At 43.9% G+C, this 17,367-nt stretch overlaps 1 protein-coding gene across 1 annotated transcript in view; it reads left to right on the plus strand.

Annotated features, from left to right (window-relative positions):
• Positions 1-17,002: 17,002 nt before the first annotated feature.
• Positions 17,003-17,367, plus strand: part of PDE5A (phosphodiesterase 5A) — a 108,921-nt gene continuing 108,556 nt past the window's right edge. The window contains exon 1 of the mRNA XM_061585225.1: positions 17,003-17,323. Within this exon, the coding sequence (XP_061441209.1) occupies positions 17,217-17,323 (107 nt within the window). The 5' untranslated portion in view covers positions 17,003-17,216. The remainder of the gene's footprint in view (positions 17,324-17,367) is intronic.

Here is a 17,367-nt window from a genome sequence, read left to right on the forward strand (position 1 = left end):
GGTCAGAGTAGTAGCATCTGCCTTGCTGATTTCCACTATGGACCTCAGTGCTTGAACAATCTTACAACACAAAAACAAGATCAAGGAAGGGTTGAACATGGGCCAGGAAGAGGGAGGGCATGAAGACTTCCATGCAGACCCAACTGTGCCATAGTTCTTACCTGGGAAAGGGCCACAGCTCAGTGGTAGTGCAAATTATTCTCATGCAAAAGGACCCAGGGTCAATCCCTGGCATATCCAGGTAGGGCTAGGAAAGATCCCCATCTGAAACGCTAGAGAGTCACTGTGATTCAGTGGATATATAATCCCAAGCTAGATGGACCAATGCTCTTGTTTACTATAAGGCAACTTCCTATGTTTCACCTCTTCAATAAAGTTCAAGAATGTGCATAATCAAATGAGGACATGGAGCATAAACAGTGATGGATCATGGGATGTGTGTGATCTTTTCTTGCATAAATATCTGCAGCAGATTGTATGAAGAACTGCTGGTCTGGAGGATGTGTGTTCAATGTTAACTTGCTGGTGGCTACTGAAGTGTTAAAGTCTCAGTATATGGGAATTTTTATGAGCTGTTGAGAGCCTATACTTGTCCTGATTTTTATGACTGCTGGGGTTTTTGGAAATAATCCCAGTTGTGAATCTGACTGGAAATGCACTAGACTGATTTGCATATGTGGACCAAACATCTGTCATCCAGTTAGTAGGAATGAACATGTGCTTTTATTCTATTCTATGCCTACTCTTGCCATCATCTTTGAGAAATCATGGAGAACGGGAGAGGTGCCGGAGGATTGGAGATGGGCAAACGTCGTCCCGCTCTTTAAAAAGGGTAAAAAAGAAGATCCGGGGAATTACAGGCCGGTCAGTCTGACTTCAATACCGGGAAAGATATTAGAACGGATAATAAAAGAGTCCATTGGCAACTATCTAGATGGCAATGCTGTGATTAGAAGAAGCCAGCATGGGTTTGTCAAGAAAAAATCCTGTCAAACTAATCTCATCTCTTTTTTTGATCGGGTCACTAGCTTAGTAGATGGCAGAAATGCTGTAGATGTCATCTATCTAGATTTCAGCAAGGCGTTTGACAAAGTTCCCCACGACCTTTTGATTAGCAAACTCGTCAAATGAGGACTACATGGAAATACTGTCAGGTGGATTCACAACTGGTTGGAAAACCGTACTCAAAGAGTGGTCGTCGGTTGCTCTGCTTCGGACTGGAAGGAGGTCTCGAGTGAAGTGCCACAGGGTTCTGTCCTGGGGCCGATACTCTTCAACATTTTTATCAATGACTTAGATGATGGAGTGGAGGGAAGCCTTATGAAGTTTGCGGATAATATGAAACTGGGAGGGATAGCTAACACAATGGAAGACAGGAATAAAATCCAAAGGGACCTGGATAGACTAGAAAATTGGGCTGAAATTAATAAAATGACATTCAATAAAGACAAATGCAGGATTCTGCATTTAGGCCACAAAAACAAAATGCACGGGTACAGGATGGGAAATACCCGGCTTAGCAGTAGTGTGTGTGAGAAGGATCTTGGAATTGTAGTGGATCGCAAGTTGAACATGACCCAGCAGTGTGATGCTGCGGCAAAAAAGGCAAACGTGGTTTTGGGATGCATAAACAGAGCTATAGTTTCCAGGTCGAGGGAAGTAATAGTCCCACTATATTCTGCATTAGTCAGGCCTCATCTGGAATACTGCGTTCAGTTCTGGGCGCCTCATTTTAAGAAAGATATAGACAAGTTAGAGCGGGTTCAGAAGAGGGCGACGAGGATGATAGCCGGTATGGAGAACAAGTCTTATGAGGAAAGGTTGAAGGAACTTGGCATGTTCAGTCTGGTGAAGAGAAGGCTGAGGGATGACATGATTGCACTCTTTAAGTACCTGAGGGGCTGTCACATAGAGGAGGGTACAGATTTGTTCACTGCTGCCCCAGAGGGTAGGACTAGGTCTAATGGTTTTAAGTTGCAGGAGCGTAGATTCAGATTGGACATTAGAAGGAACTTCTTGACAGTAAGGGCAGTTCGGCAATGGAACTGACTGCCTAGGGAGGTGGTGGGATCCCCTTCGCTGGATGTCTTCAAGCAGAGGCTGGACAGCTATCTGCGGGAGATGCTCTAGCTGTGGATTTCCTGCTGTGAGCAGGGGGTTGGACTCGATGGCCTACAAGGCCCCTTCCAACTCTATGATTCTATGATTCTATGATTCTACTCACTATCATAGCAAATGACATGCAAGTGTTCACAATCTATCCTTACCTAGAAAAGCCAGCATACATGTCTAATTATATATATATATATATATATATATATATATATATATATATATATAAATAGATCACAGTGGATAGTTTTTCATCTCTATTTTGCATTCTAGTTGTCTAAAATTATGAAGGACTTCAAGCATGCCATACAGTGTGGAACTATCATTCAGACTCAGAAGGCACTTGTGGAGAAATCCCAAGTTCCATTTTTAAATGCCATATTTCTAGCCCTCATGATTGTAAGGACAAATAAACCATCAGAGTATGCAGGCAATTTCCAGTAACATGATGGCTTTCCGCATCCTACATACTTCCCTTTATCTTAGCCTTTATGTCTCTGTGACAAAACCTTAGACCCCTATACTCTAGTTAGGTTATTTCTTTTCTGTTATTCCTAATCCCTGCCAAAAAAATCCAAATTTTTACCAACCTACATTTTAAAATCTAGAATCAGTTAGAAAAACGTATACTGGCACAGGTTTGTACGACTTACATCAATTATTCTGATGATGAACAGAACTGGGATTTTGTGGTTGAAGATTTGCCGTTAAGGCTGAATTCTAGTTTCTGCCTTTGAGAAGTATCTGAAACTGTGATAAAAGGGCAGTTTTTAAGTACAGTAATTTTTTGAAGAAACAAAACAGGTAGGTATGAATGAAATGGCAGAAGGGGGTTAACTGGGAATTATTTTTCATTGTGTCCAGTGGGACTTACTCCTTATTAAGTATGTTAAGGATTATAGCCTTGTAGTGAAATCCTACACGTCTACTCATAAGAAAATCCCTTCACTGAAATGGAGCTTACTCCTAGGTAATGTGAGTATAGGACTATAGCCTTAAACACTGAAAATTAGGATTAAAAGAGGTGGTTCAGAGGCTATTTTTAAGTTAATATCACATAAGACATAGAATCGGAAAGATAAGCAAAAACATTGCAGATAAAAAATACTTTGATAAAGTTTCCAAATCAGATTGCTTGCTTGCAAAAAGAATTCAATGCAAATGATTAATGGAAGTTTAGCAAACACTTCAAAATGAGCTTTTGAGCTTCCCTATGAAATGTATCTAGTATAGATCAAGTGCTATTGTTCTTGGTCAACCTTGATATCATAAAATGGTTCATATTTACTTGGAAATAAGTCCCATTGTCCTATTGACTTAATTCTTTGTAGATTATACAGCCACAAGAGTGGCTGTATACTATAGCCAGTGTGGATTCTTCACATTCTGCAATGTTAAATTTAAAATACCTCCTTATGCCATTCTGATGCTTCCCATAAGCTCATTTCAAAACAAAACCTTACAAAATTTATAGTCCTGAGCTCAGAAACACTTACTTAACAACCCTCTAAATTTTCATGGTGATAAACAAAACAGTCAGAAAGAATCGAGAGTTCAAAGTGTAAAAAGAGAGAGAAAAAACCCAGACACCTTTTGGATTTGTTTCTGTTAGAATTCTCAAAATTTGTTGAAATTAATTAAACATTAGCCATATTCACAGACTACCTGGAATTCTATTACTGACCTTGCCCCATACTCTGACCTTCATCGTCTGCAGTTTAAAGGTTTAAAAAATGCCTGGCTGATATTTAATTAATTTAAGAAACTACACTTCCCAGGATTCTTTGGGAGAAGCCATGACTGTCTAAAGTGAAATACATTTCTGATGTGGATGTGGCCAGTGACAGCTTTGGTTTAAATTTGGGTGGGAGGTTACACGTGCCTGCTGTAGAATAAAAAGGTGGGGGAAACACTGAAAAGCAATGATACTGTTCACAATGTTTTCCTTTTGGGAAGGAAAGGGGCTTCCCCTCTGGCCAGTGCCCACCCACTCAATCTCCTCCCCTCCCCCTCCTCCTCCCCTATCTGCCCCTCCCCCAGGTCAGTTTCACCTATCCTAAACATGACTGCACAGAAATAAATCCCATTGAAATCAAAAAGTATGCAAATAATGAAACCCACCCTCCCTTCCCGTCCCTCCCTTCCCCTCCCTTCCCCTCCCTCCTTTCCCCTCCCTCTTGCCCCTTCCCTCCCACTTCCTTTGCCCCCCCTCCCTCTCCTCTTCCAATCTCCTCCTTCCTCCTCCTCCTCCTCCCTCCTCCCTCCCATGGTCAGTTTTACCTGTCTTAAGCATGATTGCTCGGGAGTAAATCCACTGAACCCAACAAGCATGCAAATGACCAAACCTGCCCTCTCCTCCTCCTTCCTCCAATCACCACCCTTTTGCCCCTTCTCTCCCCCTTCCTTTGCCCCTCCCCTTTCAATCCCCTCCTGCCCTTCCCCCTCCTTCTGCTCCCCACTCCCCCCCTTTCTCCTTCCCTCTCCTCTCCCCTCACCCTTCTCCTCCCCCATGGTCAGTTTTATCTATCCTAACCATGATTGCATGGGAGCAAATTCCATTGAACTCAATAAGCATACAAATGATCAGACATGCCTTTCCCCTCCTTCCCCTCCCCTCCCCTCTTCCTCCCCCTCCCCTCTTCCTTCTTCCTCCTCCCCTGCCCACTCTAGCCCTCTGTCCCTGCCCCTGGTCAGTTTTACCTATCCTAAGCATGATTGCATGGGGATCACACTGAACTCAATAAACATGCAAATGATCAAACCTGCCCTTCTCCTCCCCTCCCCCTCCTTCCTGCTCCCCTCCCCTCCCCATCCCCTGTGGTCAGTTTCACCTATCCTAAGCATGATTGCAGGGGAGTAAATCCCACTGAACTCAATAAGCATGCAAATGATCAATCCATTCTCAGCAAACTTGCACAGGATCCCATTTCTTACCTCCTGGATTAAAAAGCACTGGCAGCAGTTTTCTGTATCCCAAGGAGTTGGGAGATGGGTGGTCTGTTTTTTCAATAAAAAAGGGACAGGGATGGAGGGTCAGGAACATAGGGAACACCCTTGTACCAATTCAGACTACTGGTCCATCTAGCTCAGTATTGCCTGCCCTGACTGGCAATGATTCTCTAGGGTTTAAGGCAGAAGTCTTTTCCCTAACCCTACTTGGAGGTGCTAGGAATTGTGCCTGGGACCTTCTGCATGCAAAGTAGATGTTCTACTGCTGACCTACAGCCCTTTAAAAGCAAAATGAGCATATGGGGTGAGGGGTGCAGAACTCTCCTCCATGCCCCTGCCATACCTCACAGCAGCTTCTCTCCCAATGGGCTTATCTCTCAGCTCAGACCCAATGTCAGAGCATGACTGAGGAGAAAGTGCTTGAGGAATGAAGCTGCTGGGAGGTAAACTATAAGTGAGGAGAGGGCTTTGCAGTCCTCATCCATGTATCCCTTTTGGAATTCCCCACCCCCTTTCTATGTGATGGGGCAGTTCTGAGTTGAAACATACAGAATTGACATAATCACACCTAGTTTGGCCCTGGCATATATGGAGGATATTACACAGTTTTATAGTACTTTTAGAGATTAATGGTGACATGGCAACATCAGTTACAGTTTATTTTGTAAAGCAGGATAGTACAACATAATTCATTCTAAGGGCCAAGCAAAACATGATAAAGGGCAACCATATTTTCACAGTATAAATCTACAACACAACCATAATATAGCTTTCTTCCATTGCTGGAAGAGGCCACATTCACACCACACATTTAAAGCACTATCATACCACATTTAATGGTCATGGCTTTCTCCACATAATCCTGGGAACTGTAGCTTAAGGGTGCTGAGACCCCAATTCTCCTCACAGGACTACAGTTCCCAGAGTGGTTTAACAACCCATCAATCTTTCCAGAGAACTCTGGGAATTGTAGCTCTGTGAGAAGAATAGGGGTCTCCTAACAACTCTCAGCACCCTTAATAAACTATAGTTCCCAGGATTCTTTGGGGGAAATAGTACTTTAAATATATGATGTGGATGTGACCTGAAATTAGTGATGCTGAGGCTTCAGAGGTAACATCCTTTGGATATCCCCCCCCTTGAAAAAAGATCTGCTGCTCCTAGTCCTAAATTGCTTCTCAGATGTGTTGCCTGAGATCTGATCTAGACAACATGACAAAATTTTCCTGGACTATATTATCCTTTTCAAGCTGCAGGTGGAGAATCACCTGACTGAATGCTCTTCTATACAAAAAAAGTTTCTTGCAGATACAAAACTTGATGTCATACATTCTACTTTATAACCTCCTCCTTAACATGCTACTAGAAAATCACTAGAAAAGACAATAATGCTGGGAAAACCAGAAGGGAGTAGAAAAAGAGGAAGGCCAAATAAGAGATAGATTGATTCCATAAAGTAAGCCACAGACCTGAACTTACAAGATCTGAACAGGGTGGTTCACGATAGATGCTATTGGAGGTTGCTGATTCATAGGGTGACCATAAGCCAAAATTGACTTGAAGGCACATAACAACAGCCTTAACATCCTAGTTTTCATTAAGAAACCCTGCTTTGACAGGACTGCATCCCAGTAATTTTTATTATATGGTGACATATAAAGGTGCTACTAAGTTTGGGTAAATAATAGACATCAACTGGTTTTTCTGATGAAATAAAACCTTCACCTTCAGCCAAAGTTCAAAATAGCTCTTTGAACAGTGGGCATGAATATTCACGGTGATATATGTTTCTATAGCATGGATTGGGATGGTGGGCTGTCATTTTTTTAAAAACTGCAGAGCATGCAGTTGCATCATCATCTGAAACATAAAGCATTTCAATGGCAGTTGGTTCATGCACTGAGCTGTAAGAACAATCAATTTCAAATAATGAAGTGTTATACATGCAGGTACGAACAGGTTTGATATTTAACTAGAAACTGTGTTTCCTGTTGCATGGGTGGAGCTAACATAAAAGGCATCTGAATGGACTTTAAGCCATCTCTACTGTTAGGAAAAATAAGACAACTACCTCAGGTGGTTGATCCGAGGGTGCAGTAGCAGCCTGTCCCACTATTCACCCTGAATCCTCTCCCCCAGCATATCCCATCCTTCTGAGCAAGCATGCCAGTGGTGGTAATGCTTACGTCTTGTATCACATTGTCACCATCTCCCAACGCATTCCATAAAGGGACACTGAGAAAAGCCCAAGAAAACAGGCAGAAAGGCAGATAGCCCAGGCTCCATACTCCAACATGCACCGCACACCCACAAGCATAACTCTACTCATGGGATGTATGCTGATGCCACTGCTGCATTAAAGCATTTTTTGAACAGTGAACAGGCATTAGGAAGAGTGGTTGAGTGAGTGTTAGTGAGTTGTGGGGGGCTCCGCTTGTGTGTGCCATGTGACCTGCTCTGTGCCACCTAAGCTACTGGTCTCTGGTACAGTTGAGGTAACTGTTAGGTCACCAGTGTTGGAGCAAGATTCAACTGTCTGTGTGGTTGACTTCTTTACAGGAACTAGTTTAACAGCCACTTCCTGTGGCCCGAGGAGAGGCTGCTGACTAAGAAAGTTCTGTAAAACCTTTATTTAAATAAATAAAAGCGGTTTATAAAGCAGATCCGGCTGAGGGTGCCTCCAGACTGTCACTATTTTGTTGGAGGGATTCAAGCACATACGAGAAGTTTAGATTGGCACAATTAAAGTGGATTAAAGTGTTCTGTTGCCCTAGTGCAACAAAGTGACTGGGGGGGGGGGATGGTCGGACTTCTTGCAGCTAGGAAACTGATGTGTAAATTTACTAAAAAGTGTAGGATGAACTAATGCTTAATGGGAAGACATGTAAACACTCTACAAGCAAATCAGGATGAATGCTTATTGTCATATAACCACCCCACAAACAAATCACAACAAATGCTTATTGAAGACCTCCATGTACATTTTGTGCAAGCAAATCAGGATGAATGCTAATAGGTTATCTGGAGGTGCCCTGATACTGTATTCAGTCATATTATCATGAAACATCATTCACCTCAGGTAGCAAAATGTCTTGGGTGAGTCCTAGGACTCTCACAAGCCTCACTAAGAGGGGCTACATTGCATCTGGTATACAGAACTGAAGGGATGCTGACCTGCCAGGAATAAAAGATCTATCTAGAATATATGATAAGGGGTGTGAGCTAAGGCAGGGATGGGAATTCATGGCCCTGCAGATGTTGTTGGACTAAAGCTCCCATCATCATCTAGCATACTGGCTGAAGCTGTTGGAAGTTGAAGCCCCACAACACCTGGAGGGTAACAGGTTCCTCACTTCTGAGCTAAGGAATGTGAAGCATCTGGGTGCGGCCCTCAGTCTGTATTAGGAATCAAATGGTCAGGAAACTTGTGGGATCAACCTATGGTTACGAGGTCCATGTTGACAGAGGAAAACCTGCCCACCACTACTTCCTGTCAATGCTCAGCATCATTAGTGATGCACAATGAAGATAAAATCCATGTTGGTGTTGCCAGTTCTTAAATCCTTTTCATTAAGCATGAATCGGAGAGGCTCAAGTGTTTTCAGGAAGCCGACAGTCAGCTGCAGGCTGGAGTGGAGTCCATAGATAGTTGCTGTTCCCAAAGACTTCATAGCCTGTGATGGTTAACATCTTTGAACTACAAATACAGCTGCTAAGCAACTTCCCTTTTGCTTTGTTCTTCTATGGACTCTGCCCCTTTGAGCTTTGTTTCATTGGCACGCGTACTGCTTGTCATATAAATGATGTTATTATTGATCACTTCCTGTTTTTAATAATTCAGTAGGCAATTAACCTAACAAATATTCAGCCCTGATAATCTAGTCCCTATCACTTTGCCTCGTGTGTTCCTGTTACATTTCCTGCTGGCACTATTTGGGCACAGTTTCATATGAATTGTAATGGCTTAGAGCTAACCTGGTTTAAGGAACAAAGGGCACTTGCACTGGGAACTTCTACAGTATAAGCCACTCTGAGACAAATGGGAGCTATGCAACAGCCCAGTGCTGTTTTTCTTTCCATTTACTTATAACTTGCACAGGAAGCAGTGGATTGGATCCCAACTTCCCAGCATTCTTCTTGCTCAAAAGAACTAGGGCCAGACCATATTCCGTGACCACCGCTAGGCTAACAATTGGGTCTTCTGTAACCTTCTTTCCTAGTCTAGCTGGTTGTAATGTGGGGTGACCATGTGTCCTACTTGACAGAGTCCTCTTTTTGAAGGCCTTGAAGTAGCCCATCAATAGCGAGACCCTGGGCTGTGCAGGCACACAGATCACTTTATTCCCTATAGTCTTAGGAATATAGGAAGCATTACATTGAGTCAAAACATTCATTCATCTAGCTTAATATTGTCCACACTGTGGTAGTGACCCTCAGGGTTTCAGGCAGAGGATGTTCCCAGCCATACCTGGAGACGCCAAGGATTGAACCTAGGACCTTCTGCATGCTAAGCAGATGCCCTACCACTGAGCTACAAAGGTTCCCCGTAATAGACTATGGGCTTCCCTACATAGCTTTACTCCCTATGGTGTGATGTATTGTATTTCTATTAAAAGTGATTGTGTCTAAATTTGCATATATGCATATACATTTTATACAAATTGGTGTCCTCTTTGGTGGTGTGCTTCCTCTTTTTTGGTGATGCATAAGTGGGCACCCTATTTCAATGTCATTAGCTTATTTTGGCTAGACCACTGTGGTGGCATGCAAGCTTGATGTGACTCAAGTTCTAGACCTACAGTGGTCTAATATTCACGATCAGTTCCAGGTCTGGGGAAGCCCTTGGCAAAGTGCTGCTGGTGTTCCTCCACTTCAGCGCCCTCCTTCCTCTAGTGAGCTTATCTGGTGGCAGCAGTAGGCAGCAACAATGTTCTGATGGAGTCACCACAATGAAATCAGGAATACGCCAGAAGATTCAAATGGTGGCTCCACCAGAGCAGCACTGCATCAGAGTATTGTGGGGAATTTAAATGGTGGCATCCAGTTGCCTGGGACCTCTGGGGGTGCTGGGGGAGACAGCAGTGGGCCCCATGAAGGTCCTGGCAGCTGCAGGATGATGCTGGGCCTGCTTGTTGGGGTCCCCACTTCTTGTATCTTTTGGACTTTATAAAATTGATAGGGCTACTTCATTGCCCTGTGCCTCCATTCTACTGAAATATTTTCAGGAAATATCCTTTATAGATAGATAGACAGGAACCGAGAAGACAGAAGGCCAAATTCAGTGTGGTAACTATTTGTTGCTTATAGTTTCAAAACTGGCTACATTAAAATAAAGAGAGGGACAGAACAAGAACTAGTTCCTACATGGACAGCCTGGAAATGTCCTTAGTTTACATTTCTGGCGTATACGTTTTCTTTTAAAAGTAGATTACTATTACTGAATTAGTACTTTCTGAATGAAAGAGGCAAAAAAGCTCAGTCTGGTGTAGGGCAAGCAGCAGTTGTTAAATAGTATGGGAAATGCACTTTGCACATGCTCAGATGTGCATTTTCTTTAACTATTATCTACATGACTGAGCTCTGGCTTGGAGAACAGGCTCTGGGCTCTGCCTTAGAGCAAATTAAACCTTGCACTTATTCTTTCCTTAACTCTTACTTTCTCCCCCTATGTAAAATTTTGTAAACAATCCAAACCATTCCCCCAGAGCCAGTCCAGCTTCTACGCCCAGCTGTGGCTGATAAGCTGTATTAAATACAAGATTGCAACTTCCTACAGAATAACTTTTAAAAAACTGATATGGAAGAAACTTGGTGAGATAACTGTGCCTGTGCTCCAGATACATTGTCCTAGTGATTAAACCCATAACCATTCTCTGGGAACAGAACATTTTCCTCCAGATTTAGTAGAATCATAAGAGTTGTACGGGGCCTCAAAGGCCACCTAGTCTAACCTCCCACTGGGGCAGGAAACCCAAGTACTTGGTATTCAATCCATAGGTTCTGGTTCACATATATATCCTATCCTTTATTCTTGGAACAACTGTGCTGCATAATTCCAACACATATGGTGGGCTGATTTTAGTTTTGTAAAAGTGCCCCCTTCCCATTCTTGCCCTCTCTAGCTAGAGCTTCTCTCTGCCCAGCCAGGAGTGAAGGAAGGAGAACACAGAGGGATTGGGGAGGAAACCACTCATCACTCTGTGGCTGCTGAATACAGTCATTCAGACTTCCTAGGCTAAGTCAACAAAGCCAGGTCTTTAGCAATGTGGTGTGATGATACCTGAAGGGAATATGAAAGGATTCCCCCCAAACTGCTAGGTCACTCTGACACTGAGCAATGCTTGCAACAAAATCCAAATGCTCACCTTGATAACTGGTGCCCTGCTTCTTCCTATCATTTTTCTTAAACAGCTGTGCAACCACCAACCGTTCCATACTAGAAACAGCAGTGCATTCATAATGACTTGCCTCCTGCATTTGTTCAAAATATGGGCTCTTTGAAATCAAAACAGCTTAGTTAGCCAGTCCTTCACTGCTGTCAGTACTAACGTTATGTCTAGATCTTATGTAGCCAAAATCTATGGGTTGCATCCATCTAAGTCCTACTCATAGTAAACCCATTGAAATGAATAAACCCAAGTTAGTCATGCCCATTAACTTCAAAGGGTCTACTCTGAGTAGGACTAGTGTTGAATCCCACCCTATTTTTCCCTTCTCCTTGCACATTCCCTACGATGCACTAAATTCTTCCTTAACTTTTCTGCTTATCTAGCCCTTGTGCGATTGTTTGCAAAGTTAATCCAAATTACATTTCCAGAAACCTTCCATACGTATGTGAAGAGATTTCCTATTAATTCAACTTAGCCTGCTTAACCTTGGAAAACACATTATTCTCCAAGTCACAGAGGAGTAACTGGGACATGCATCCCTCCATTTCAGAGGAAGGCAGTATACCAGTGAATACCAGTTGTGGACGGAACAACAGGGATAGAATACAGTCTTTGTGTCCAGCTTGTGAACAAAAGCATCTGGTTGATCATTGTGGGAAACAGGATGTTGGATGGACCTTTTGATTTGATCTAGCAGGGCTCTTCATATGTTCTTATTATCCATCATGCTTTCCTTCCCAAAACACAAAGTGCACATACACACTCTCTGTCTCTCTCACACAGCTCATTTTACTGTATTCAGTAAGCAAGGATTGTGTAAGAATAAGTAGAATACCATCAGAATTGTGACTGCATAGGCTCTGTTCACACAAAGCCACAGGGCAAAAGGGGGGATGGGACGTACATTTACTCAACCATCTGTTTAGTCCCTAAATCGAAACTATACAAAGTATAGGCTCTGCACACTTTTTCTCAGTCTCCAATTGCATGTAAAGTTGAGTGACCCTGCATAGGTCAGAGGTGGGTCTTGCTATGCTTCCATTTTCCCTTTCCATGCATTCACTGTTAAGTGCATCCATTCTTCATGTTTAATAAGTATTCAGTTTAAAAAAAATGCAAAGGAAATACATTTATGCAGAATACATTTATACAAAGGGTAAGAGTCGTCTCATACTTCCAAACAGAGGTGTGCTACAGAAGGGCTGATTTACGCAAATGGATATAGCAAAATGTGGGCTGAGTGCAGGTAAATGAAGGCAGATGTCTGTTTATCAAGTGGTAACTCACCACGTTATGTGTGCATGTATGTGTGTGTGTAATCATGTGTTAAAACTGATTGTATCCTCTTGTCATGTGGTGAAGAGACTCTTACCACACTCCTTTTTTTGCCTGGATAATTAAAAGTAATACGCCAAGGGTTTTTTTCACCACATAGCAAGAGGACTGGCTTCACCATGCCAGTGCTATGTCACCATTTGGCCAGCAGTCGTCTGTACTCAAGATCTGGGCTGGCTCAAGAGCATGCAGCAAAACAGTCATGTGAAGGCTGGCATCATAGACAGGAATATAAAGTGGCTGAGCATCAGATGAGAAAATGGGCTGGGATGAAATGTCAGGAAAACATGACAGAATTCCTGACAAACTTAATTTCTACTCATCACTAAACTTAGGGTACTGCCAAAACATGATGGGAGTTCTGGCAAAATATGTATCCATTTTCATCAATCTCTGTGAAGGCTGGCAGGCTGTATAATCCAGCACTCTGGTACCAGGGCATTTTCATCACCTAGATTTTTGCACTTGCCCAATGTATGATAGCTGTGCCAATTCACACAATCCCGTGGATTTGAACCCAGGCTGACTTTTTCTCTGTCATTCATTTAAGAACATAAGGACATCCTGCTGGATCAGGCCAGTGGCCCATCTAGTCCAGCTTCCTGTTCTCACAGTGGCTAACCAGATGCCCATGGAAAGTCCGCAAGCAGGACCTGAGTGCAAGATTTTTGAATCATCATGTGATGATCAGGAGATGGTGGCATATTCTGAGCAAGGACTAGAACACTGACCAACGGGGATTTTGTCCTTATAAGGCTGACACTAGTTTACTTCAGTTGTACTGAATTCTGCAACTGTGCAGAAACACATGCCTATTCACTAACAGACAAAAAACCTTGCAGCTTAAGAATGTACCTATATGCTCAGAGGCACATGTTACCAAATTCTTCAAAGCTACACAGGAAGTGGATTGGACTGTGAAAGACCAACCCAAATTGTGTTTGCATTTTGACAAATTTGTATCTCAGAGAGGAGGTCATGTCTCCTGCTCCCCACTGTAGCTGCTCAATTTGCCTGCTTTTAAAAGTTTGATAGAAATATCTGTTGGCTATAGGTACATTCTTAAACTGCAAGGTTTTTTGCCTATTAGTGAATTTCTCTACTTTTTAATCCGGGAGGTAAGAAATGGGATCCAGTACAAGTTTGCTGAGAATGGATTGATGATTTGCATGCTTATTGATAGTGGGAGGAGGAGGAGCGGGAAGGAGGGGATGGGGAAGGGAAGGGTGAAGGAAGGGGGAGGGAAGGAGCAAGAGGGAGGGGATAGGAGGAGGGGAGAGCAGGTTTGATCATTTGCATGCTTTTTGAGTTCAGTGGGATTTACTCCTGTACAATGATGCTTAGGATAGGTGAAACTGACCTGGGGGAGGGGCAGGGAGGGGAGGGGGAGGGGAGGAAGGGGGAGGGGAAGAAGGAGGAGATTGAATGGGTGGGCACTGGGCAGAGGGGAAGCCCCTTTCCTTTCCAAAAGGAAAACCGCGAACAGGGCTTTCCCCACTTTTTATTCTACAGCAAGCAAATGTAGCTTTCCACCCAAATTTAAACCACAGCTGTCCCTGGCCACATCCACACCAGACCTTTATTTCACTTTAGACAGTCATGGCTTCTCCCAAAGAATCCTGGGAAGTGTAGCTAGTGAAGGGTGCAGAGAGTTGCTAGGAGATGCTCTGTTTCCCTCACAGAGCTGCAATCAGAGTGGCTGACTGTTAAACCACTCTGGCCACTGGAGCTCTGTCAAGGAAATAGGAGTCTCCTCTCAGCACCCTTCACAAACTACACTTCCCAGGATTCTTTGGGGGAAGCCATGACTATCTAAAGTGAAATAAAGGTCTGGTGTGGGTGTGGCCCCGATTAGGCAAGCCAAGCAGCTGTGAGTCTGTCTTTTAGAACACTGACAGTTGGTTCTTACTGAGCATGCCCAACATTATCATTGAGTTCAATGCAAAATTTCAATGCAAAATGCCAGGCATTTTTTTTAACTTTTAAACCACAGAAGATGAAGATCAGAGTATGGGGCAAGGTCAGTAATATGATTCCAGATACTCTGTGAACATGGCTGATTTTTAATTAATTTCAACAGATTATGAGAACTCTGATAGAAAAAAATCCAAAAGGGGTCTGGTTTCTGTCTCTCTCTCTCTTTTTACACTTTGAACTCTCAATTCTCTCTGACTGTTTTGTGTATCACCATGAAAATTTAGAGGGTTAAGCAAGCATTTCTGAGTTCAGGACTGTAAATTTTGTAAGGTTTTGTTTTGAAATGAGCTTATGGAAAGCATCAGAATGGCATGGGGGATATTTTCGATTTAACATTGTGGAATGTGAAAAATCCATGCTGATTGTAGTATACAGCCACTCTTGTGGCTGTATAATCTAGATGCGTGCTGCATGTGTGGATATACAACCAGGTGCCATACCTTTAAACAGGAAGTTCTGCTTTCAGTATCTTTGGGGGAAAGGAATTTCCCCAAGTCATTCCTAAAAACAAAGGTGGTAAAACATTGCCTGGAAATTTTGCTACTTTAAACTGATCCTTTAAACTGATTCTGATCCTTTAAACCCGAACTATGGGAACAAGCTGAACTACGGGAACAAGCTGTGATTGTTCATTTGGTTTGAGGAGGGCACTCTGCCCATGTTCAGATGTACTTTTCCTTGTTTCTAGGTCACACATTCCAGGATCCCGCCCTTTATAGTTAATAGCTTTTCCAAAGCTGACCCAAGTTTACTTCAGTTTTAGTGAACTGAGGCAACACAGGAAAGTCATACTGTGCCAGACTTTTGGTCCGTCATGTTGTCTACACCAGCGGTTCCCAAACTTCCCATCCCCGGACCACTTTAAAATTGCCGAGGGTCGTGGTGGACCGCTTAATGATTTTTCTGCCTGTTGCAGCAATTGTAATGGGCTGTGGGAGATGCTATATGACTGTTTATTGATTCATTTAATTATTATATTTTATTTTACCATTTGTATTCTACAGACTTCAAATTGCAATCAATAAAATACAATATAAGAAATGAAAGAAGCAATAAAGTTACAATTAAAAATAAGTATGAATATTTGATAGGGACATGCTGTCAACCACCTGAATGAAGCTCATGGACTGTCCTCAAACCATAGTTTGGGATCCCCTGGTCTGCACTGACTGGCAATGGCTCTTCTGGGTTTCAAACAGGGAGCCTTTCCTAGCCATTCCTAGAGATGCTGGGAATTGCACCAGGGACCTTCTGCATGTGAAACATGTACTCCCATCTAATAGTTTGCTATATATATTTACAGGTGAGACTTAAAATTTCCTGAGTCTGTAATTGAAACATAACACAATGGCCAGCTAGAATGTATGTTTGATGGAGGGGGGGATAACAGCATCCACGCCTCTCTACAAACATCCAGACTTGCATCCCATATGTGTTGGGAGCATTTTCATACAGGACAGCAGACAGTAAAACTCCGTTCCCCCTCCCCTAGTTTTCCACTTCTGTAATTTGAACGGGCCTCGGCTGGGTTCAGGACTTACACACAAACCCAATGGCCACTCTGTAAAGATCCCCCTGGAAAATATTCAACAGTTGCAGAAAAAACTGTATTACCCCTGGTGAGTTCATATGGTTTTTGTGGGTTGATCATGAAAATGGTGACTTTAGGTCTTTCTTTGCGCTGGCGGCCAAGAATAAGAGCTCAACTCTGCACGTGGTTTTTGCCCACGGTTAAACCGTTTCCTATCCCATGCATTCACACATGAACCCAGCAAAGAAGTGAAAATTGATATAGGCGGCCTATATAAAACGGGAGAGAGGCTCTGGGCGTCTGCATGTGCTGTCAGGGTCTGTGGCATGAAATGTCTGAACCTTCCTTCCTTGTCTCCCTCGAAGAGTGACACGCGGTCACAGTGACACGTGAGACAGGAGGGGAAATGAAAATCTTTAGGTGAAGGGGCAGAGAGAGAGAAAGAGAGAGACCCGCCCCGTTGGACTTTTGCGGGCAGCAGCAAGCGAAGGAGGATTCCCTCCCTGGGGGAGATGCGGCAGACGCGGAGTTGAGGTGGAGCCGGCCGGATTGCACGTCGGGGGCCGGGTCGCAGCAGGCTAGGCTCACCGTCGACGAGGAGGAGGCGCGCAGCTGGCTCTTGGCCGGCTCCCGCGGGCAGGCACCTGGGAACTCCAAGAACAGAACATAGGCAGGGCTTCCGGGGGTGGGGCAGGGTAGCGAACTCGCGGGTCCGGCGCCGGGATCGAGGCGCGGACATCGAGGGTATCGCCTTCCTGGGCTTCGAGGAGACACCCGGGAGGGCGTGAAGGGGGTGGGCGGGTCAAGAGGTGAACTCAACAGCAAGCCATAAGGAGCGGCGGCGGCCGGGGCCAGACTGGGAGGCGTGCTATTGCTGCTGCCGCCGCCGCCGTCCCTAAGAGCAGCAAGCAGACGATCGGACCATGGAGGGCAGCTGCCACCCCCAGCAACAGAAGGAGGAAGCAGTGGAAGCCTGGCTGGATGATCACTGGGACTTCACCCGCTCTTACTTTGTTCGGAAAGCGACAAGGTAAGAGCAACTCCGCGGGGGCAGCGCAGACTCCTTCGCGCCGG

This window comes from Rhineura floridana, chromosome 9 (assembly GCF_030035675.1).
Source record: "Rhineura floridana isolate rRhiFlo1 chromosome 9, rRhiFlo1.hap2, whole genome shotgun sequence".
NCBI lineage: Eukaryota > Metazoa > Chordata > Lepidosauria > Squamata > Rhineuridae > Rhineura > Rhineura floridana.